Source organism: Octopus bimaculoides, chromosome 8 (genome assembly GCF_046866305.1).
Source record: "Octopus bimaculoides isolate indiv1 chromosome 8, ASM4686630v1, whole genome shotgun sequence".
NCBI classification, from domain to species: Eukaryota; Metazoa; Mollusca; class Cephalopoda; order Octopoda; family Octopodidae; genus Octopus; species Octopus bimaculoides.
Window position 1 is genome coordinate 29,485,814 of NC_142935.1, and position 8,358 is coordinate 29,494,171.

The 8,358-nt window shown below is 30.4% G+C and overlaps 1 protein-coding gene across 50 annotated transcripts in view; it reads left to right on the forward strand.

Moving 5' to 3' along the window:
• LOC106875482 (trafficking kinesin-binding protein 1) overlaps positions 1–8,358 on the forward strand; it is a 212,321-nt gene extending 203,963 nt beyond the window's left edge. For all 50 annotated transcript variants that reach the window (XM_089356251.1, XM_089356261.1, XM_089356268.1 and 47 more), the window contains one exon: positions 831–8,358. In XM_089356251.1, coding sequence (XP_089212377.1) covers positions 831–1,569 — 739 coding nt within the window. In that variant the 3' untranslated portion in view covers positions 1,570–8,358. The remainder of the gene's footprint in view (positions 1–830) is intronic.

Sequence of the window (8,358 nt, forward strand, 5' to 3'; positions counted from 1 at the left end):
AATTTTTCTTGTGGCAACCCTGCATCTGTGCAATGTAATGCATTCATATACATTGATTCAATAAACCTTTCGGATTCAAAGAATCTATGATTTTCTTCCTTTCAAACCAAGGGCTGACATCAGCGTAAATAAATATATTTTGGGGTAATTGGTTAAAAAAGTTCCCCGACCCCTGCCTTAATGGCATGTCAACTTAAGAGGTCTTGATTATCAAAATTATCTCTCTCTTTTCATGTAGAGCTGCTCTCAATTGCTGTTTGGTAATTATGATACATTGTTTAGAGGTGACGATAACGTTAATAACTTTGCAATTTATGTTTTATAATATTTGATATTTCATATATATATATATATATATATATATATATACACACACAGGTATATACAGGATTGGCCAAAAGTCACCCAACAGTAAATCAAAATTCCATAAATACTATCTGTAATTCTGTATTGACTTCAATGGAAAAATATATCACTCAAGAAGGACTTCAGTTTGAACAATTTTCATGATGTTTCATATTTAGTTGCTTTTATTAAATTCATCCAGTTGTTAAACATAAATAAATCTTGGAATTAAATGGTTTTGATTTACTGTCAGGTGACTTTTGGCCAACCCTGTATACATATATATATATATATATATGTATATATATATATATATGTATATATATATATGTATATATATATACATATATATATATATATATATATATATATATATATATATATATATATATATATGTATGTATCTATATTAATATTAGTGTGTGTTTATGCATGCATGTGTATGTCTGTTTATGTAATATCGTTTTTCTTCTTTTCTTTTTCAGGCCTCCTGCTGCTTGCTCAAGGAAATCAACTCGCAAAACTGCTGACACCACCACATGTAGCATGTCACTTGGACTGGCTGCTATCCTTAATGAACGAGGCCTTTGTGATACGTGGAAGTTTGGGCTGCGGTGCAAAGGTAATTCTGTGAGTCCAGGTGGTGATGGAACCAGTAGTGATGATTCTCACAGTGGAATTTACACTCGGTCGGGCGGTTCAAGCAGTGATGCCACCCCGACTCACTTCTATCGGAAGAAGAAATCCAGTAGTGAAGTTAAAGAAACTAAAGATGATGGCAATGCTAATAGTTCTTCAGTAGATGCCTTGGACAGCTCAAGTGAAGTTGGGGCCAAAACCCAATCTGCAGGGGCATCATTTCTGAGTACTTTAAAATCTAAAGGGTTTTCAATTTATGGTATTTTATCATCATCATCATCAGCATCAACAGAAAACAATAACTCTGTAGGAGAAGCAATCACAACTGACTCTTCTATTGATAGTACGCTAAAGTGCACTACTGCAACAGATGGTGCAGCCAGTCCTACTTCTACCGCCACTACCACCACCACCACCACTAACAACACCACTATCATCAATGACAACAACAACAGCAGCAGAGATAGCAACCGCAGCAATAACAACAGTTCACCATCAGCAACAACAGCGAATGACATTGCATTAGGAAAGTCTGGTGGTGTTCTCGGTGCCATCACGTCGTTAAGGCAAGGTGGTATCCTATAGTCAGTGCAGGAATCTTTTGTGCCATAAACTATGCATTTTTAGAACAATATCAACAACAACAACAACTGCTATCTTTATCAATGGCCTCTGTATAAAACAACACAACAAGCAGAACAAACACTTGTTATATATAACCGAGAATGTCAATTTAGTTACAATAGAAATTATTTAAACAAATCTTTTCAGACACTGCTGGGTTCTTTCTTTTTCTGTTTTTTTTTTCCATTTTAATCTAGTTTTCTTTTGTTTGTAATTTTCTTTATTTCCTTAATTAGAAAATTGGGAGGGTGTTTTTTTTTTATAATTTTTTTTTTTTATAGAAAATGAAATTGAATGAGTGTATGTATATAGAAAAATGTAGGGTTATTTTAAAATCGATTATTTGGAACGTATTTTTTAAAAAAATTAAATTTTTTTTTTTTATTTCATTTTATTTATGACAAACTGAGGTCTTGATGTCCACTCAGATCCTTGCCATGTCTACATCTGTTTTGCGACACTTCAGCTGCCTCTCTCTCTCTCTCTCTCTCTCTCTCTCTCTCTCTCTTTCTTTCTCTGGTGTCAAGTGTTTATGAATTTATTACTGAATTAACAACATCAACAGACAAACAAACAGAAAGTGCTGTAAATTTATTTCACAAAGTATAATTCATCCACATAAAAAAAAAAAATGTTACATTTAGAAAGAAGCTATTGAATTTTTCCACTTTAGCAAATTAATCTAAAGTTGTCTGATGTCTCTTCAAGTGTTCTGTTCGAGAGAATTAAGCATGTAGAAGACAGGAAAAAAATCATAAAAATTCACAGTTAAAAACTATTTATATTCAATTTTTCTTTTACACATTTCCTCTAAGTATAGTCATTTCTTAAAAATCCCTGATCCCCCATTGCAGTAGGTTTTTTTTTTTTTTTATCTTTTCAAATTTATCATACAAATACTGTCATCCCTGAATTTATTGCAATCTGTACAAATGTGTAGTAAAAAGACAAAAGTCTACTTTAGATAAAAATAGTTTTTTCTATTCTTATGTAATTATAGCAATCAGTTGGTGCATGTTAGTGTCTGTCTATATTTAGCAATGTATAGTTCTGGATCTTTTAGTGTAATGTTTTGGGGTTTTTTTATGTAAAACTCTTTGGATTCATAAGAAATTAAACACTGCCAGTTCCAGTACAGACCCAACCCTTCTATTCTGCTGCCTCCTATTAAAATAATTCTATTTCTTAAACAAATAAGTTTAATTAGATATGAAATGCCATTTGAAATTTTGTACTCTTTTTATTTTTTTAAGGGAAAAGTTAACATTTTCCACGTATTGCTATATTAATATATAGTAGGGACTGCATAAAATGTCCAGCAAAATACTAAAAATTGAGAATATTTTCATGCAGATCCTGATGTGTGTGTGTTTGTTTGCGTGTGTGTGTGAGAGAGAGAGAGAGAGAGAGAGAGAGAGAGAGAGAGAGAGAGAGAGATTACTTTTTAAATAGTCTTGAATTTAAGATTATAATGTACTGTAAATTTAATTCAGAATTTCAGCTAATCAGTGAACTTGGAATAAGTTTTACTTCTTGAAAATGGAATATTTTGTAATTAAAGCCATTAATAATGGCAGATTAAAAATATTAAGCAAGGCAGATTGAAATTATTAATCATAACAAATATAAAAAATTTTTTAAAGGTTTTGTGTTTATGTAATTTTGTTTATGCCTTTAACATGTAACCTTTTCATAAATTATGATAATTTTCTTCTGGTGTACTCATATATCTTAGCATATCTCTGGCATGTATCTGTGCAGCTGAAGAGGCTTTGTTTTGTTACATCAGTTAGTTATAACTAGACCACTGTAGTCTACTTATATACTTCTTATCATAGGAGAGGGATAGCAAGCACTCTTTTTAAGTGATTCTAAGTCTAAGGAATGCTGTTGCTTTTGCTATATCAATCTAAAGCAGTTTCTCTCTTGCAAAAGTCTGCAAACTCAGCGCAATGATAAAAATCTGCTTCAAACTTTTGTATGATTGACAATTCATTTATTGTAATTCTCATAATTTAGGTAAATTTGAGCAAAGTATATCAAAATGAAACTGATTGAATTTTGAATATATATATAGCTTAAATTGATTAAATCAGCTCTTTATTTGAATCCAAAATTTTGATGTCATTAAAATATTAATGAGACAATCCCTAACTTTTGTCAAATAAAGTTAATGAACGCTTACCAGAGAAAATTATTAATAAAAATAATTCTCTGTTCACAAAAACTGAATTGTATTTATGCAACAAATGTCCGAAACAACTCAATGTTTTAAAGCAGAAATTTATCATGGTATATAAAATTAAATAATTTGAATATAGTTATATATATAGATAGTTGCAATTTTAAAATTAATAGTACAGATATGGCTGTGTGATTAAGAAGTTTGCTATGCAAGCATGTGGTTCTGAGTTCAATACTTCTGCAAGGTGCATTGAACAAATATCTTCTGCTATTTGATCAAAAACCTTGTCAATGGAATTTGAAAGACAGAAACTGTGCAAAAAGCCCATTGTGTGTGAGTGAGTATATATGTGTGTATGTGTATATAATTATTCCTTGTAAAAGCAATGATTTTTGGGCGACATCCTTCAAAAATTAAAATGAAACAGTTGAAGCATTTTTTGTTGAGACTATTTTAATGCCAATGAACAAGAATTTCAACAAGTATCTTAGAGCAGAGGCAGTAAGTTTCTTTTATCCCCACTCAATATTTTATCTTCATTCACTGGAACCTCAAGGCTAGAAAGATGAATCTTAAGTTGAATGTTTTATCATAAATAAGAATTGAGATAGAAATAATTTCTTGTACTCATTTCAATACCAGTCGTTATTGCCATTTACAATTCTCCTATAAAATTCTCCTAGCTCAACAGAATTTTAGTTTGCAAACTTTATAGCAAACCATAGTAGCAGGATTCTTTATAACTAACATTTCTGCTTGCTGTGCATTAAGAATTTTTTAAGTTAATTTTATGTTTGCTTATTGTAACCCTTTAGTTTATTTAATCGTTGTTTGTGTTTGTATTGTTTAAGCAAATATTTAGTTCTTTTTTTTTCTTTCTGATTTCTGCTCTTTCTGTCTATTTTTCTAAAAATTGCTTGATAATTCAGTGTTTACATATCTTCAAATCATTGGTTAGTGTAAGAGTTCTGGTCCAATTTATGCTTTTTTACTTTTAATACTTTTGATTCTAAATGCTGTCTTTCAAATATGATCATAAATTTCTAAATATGATCAACACATAAAATACAAAAAACAAAAAATTCTTTCCAACCAAAAAATATATCCAAAGTGTTTGTGATAAAATTTAATTCCAAATAAAAACAAAAGTGCTTAATCATGACCAGATTTCTAAGAATATCCTACCATTGATGGAGGAGAGTTGACAGTGATAACGAACACTGATTATTAGCTTTGAGCTGATTGCTTTTAATTTTTTATAAATTTTCGTTTCTCTCAGAAAGAGCTGAACCTATCAGCAAAGATATAGGTTTACACACGAAATTCTTTGCACACTCCCTAATCTCCAAGATTACCTTTTTCTGTTGTCCTGATATATTGCAAGCTTCTCTTCCATTTGGTGTTGGTCTACAAATACAACTTTATTCTCTCTCTCTGTCTTCAATACTAGCACCATTCTCAGGTATTTGGTTGCAAGATTTTTCCTTCTGTTACCCTTTTAGAGATTCTTTTTTCTGCAGCAAGCGTTTATCAAGCTTGAGGTAACTACTCTCTTTAATATAGCCTATATATTGTCAGAGGATTTAGAATATTTGTTATATCAACAATCAGCATTATCTGTATTTGAAAGCTCTAAACCAACTTGTGTTAAAAATCTCCAGCACCATTCTCTGATATTTGGTTGAGAGATTTCCCTTTCTGCTACCCTTAGATTTAATTTTGTAGCTACCCTAATTTTCAACCCTCTACCTCACATTTCTCTATGTTGCATAGTCCTTCCTTTTGTGTCTCTGGATTTGCAAGTTTTAAGCTTAGCTATTCCTCCAATGCATTCCCAAGCAGGTTTCTCTGAATTTATCTAAAACTGATATAAAGATGAATTCAGTTTCATTTCTTCTTTTTTCTTCTCCTTTTAACCTCTAGAAATATTGTACCTGTATAAGGAATGAGTTACCCTTAGTGTTCTTAGTATGATTAACAGAATATTTACTAATAACTGAATGAGGTAAACTATCATTTAAGGTAATTTGTCGTTCTAGAGCTATTTCTATTTTTATACAGATAATCTATAAAAGCCACACTTCTTCGATAAATTGTTATCCACATTGTTGCCATTGAACCTTAATACTTTCATTGGTTTCACTTAAATTCCATGCCTCTATTTTTCCCTAATAACTGCTTGTGAAGATCCTAATACATTAATGTTGTAGCAAGCAATGACTGATAATTAAAATCGTTCAATTCCCCTTGTTGTAAACGTATTACAAGTATTGTTTGTTTAATTAATTTGTGATATTAGGAAAGGCTCTCTTGTTTGCGGGCCTGTTTCATAACAACAGTGAAAAACTGACAATCTTCAGTTTTAATTTTACTTCAACGTTGCAGTATCATAGTTCTAGCATTTTCTTATTTTTGATAGCATTTTTTTAAATAAGAATTTCTAATTTAAAACTATAGAGCTTGCTTTTCAAAATAGACATTGTTAAGCTAACAATGTAATTGATGCCTTTTATAAATATTTTTTCTGACTTATTGGCTTTTAACGTTTTTCCTCTTGTTTTCTTATGCAGCAAATGCTATCAAACTTTAGGTAACAACTGTCTTTAATATAGTCTATATATTGTCAGATAATCTTTTGATTATTATATCCTAAATTTATATAGAATATTTATAATAGTTAGCATTTTCTCTATCTAAAAGTTATAAAGTGGCTTTTGTCAATAAACTCCACATATAATTTTGAGATGTTTCTCCTACAAAAACACTGGAATAAGTTTGATATCTTAATCCTTAATGCGCTGCCGATTAAATTTTTGCATATTAAAATGCAGATATTGCAAATCAGTTCTCATAGCCTCTCTCTATTATCAAGTAAAAACAAAATGTGCATTATTATATCATATGAAATGTGGAGAATTTCAGAAAGTACTCCCACTATCAAAATGAATAAACTTACCTCCCATGTCTCGAATCCTGGTGTATGGGACTGAGTTGATTCCTGCAAAGTAAGGGTTAAAGAAAATTGGCAGTTGTTGAAATGATGTTCTAAATATTCTCCTGCTATTTCAAGTATTTCATTCTCAATCTAACAAAAACTTACGTGGTCATATATTTTGGATTTTTTTTTTAATTCATTTCGATCATAAATTTATTTTTTTACACAGCAGATAACTTTCTTCGACTGCATACCTGTCTAGTAGTATTTTGGAGTAGGATTATGGTCAGTTTTGTAAATATAACTAATGTTCTTATGGTTTATGCATGCAAAATGTTAGAAATGTTCAAATCTGAGAGACGAAAGCATGATAGGGGGACAAGCACAGGTGTCTAACTATGAAAGAGATACAAGGCTACCCCACTTTAAACAAGTTAAATGAGCAATACTTACTGAGATATTTCATTTCTTTCCTTTTGTTGTTTAAATTTTAATTATTCTAAGTAAAATTAAATAATTATTCTTGTTTACTTTGATTGCAACCTCTTTCCTCAGATACACCAAAATGAAATCTAGTTTTAAAAAACCACAAAACAAACTTTGTGTAAATGTTCAATTTGAAAGGCAAATGAACTACCCAGACCTTTTTGTAACTTGCTGTGGTATGAAACAAAACAAAAAAAAAAAAACAAAGAAAAAAACTCCTTCCAATATTTACAACAGAAAATCATATAAAATATGAATACACTTTCTCAGATTCTAGAAATTGTATCAATTTCTTGTTTGTTTGTTGATGTTGTTTGTTTTTATTTGAAAGCATCTTTAAAATGAAAAATAGTGCAGCTGCATTTTGATGTGCATACTTCTCAAGTGCATTTCTGCCTGTATTAAGCAAACACCTATATTTTGTAAAAGATGCTTGGGTTCAGGTGCAAAGCTAGTCAAAAGAGACACCTCTGCCCCTTAGGACTATGTACTATAATAATATGTTGACTTCTTTTCTGCTAGTGTACAATAAAGTTTAGGTGCCACTCTTCATTTAGCCAGAATTCAATGTGAATTTTTAAAATGTAATTAATTAGGAATAATAATATTCTTTCTGAAGAACTCTGGGTTTTTCTATGATTTTACATTTTTTACAAGTCTTAGATAACAACAGAATTGTCTGCTGTTTTCTGCCTTTCAAGAGTGTTATAAAGAATTGGACACTTTGATCTTAATGAAATTCTTGTTATGTTACTCTTGTTTAGGAACTGAAAAAAAGTTAATAATCAAAAAAGCAAGAATTTTTTAAACCAAATTTGGTATACAATTTATTTTTCATTTAAATTTTCCTGTGAGAATCTGTACATGTTTGAGCAATGTACTTACAGACGCCACTATGTGACTTCTGTGTAGACTGTATGAAATGATTCTACTACGACTACTACTACTATTCCTGTATAATTTGCTACTGTTAATACTACTACTTCCTCTACAAACTATTAATAGACGTGTGTGTGTGTATGAATATTGTAAACATTTGTACATAGTAATTACTAGACAACTTATTTATTCCAGATTGCCAGAATTAACCATAAGTGTGTTTGACATCTATAAACAAGAATTAAAAAGTTGTCTAATCATAGAA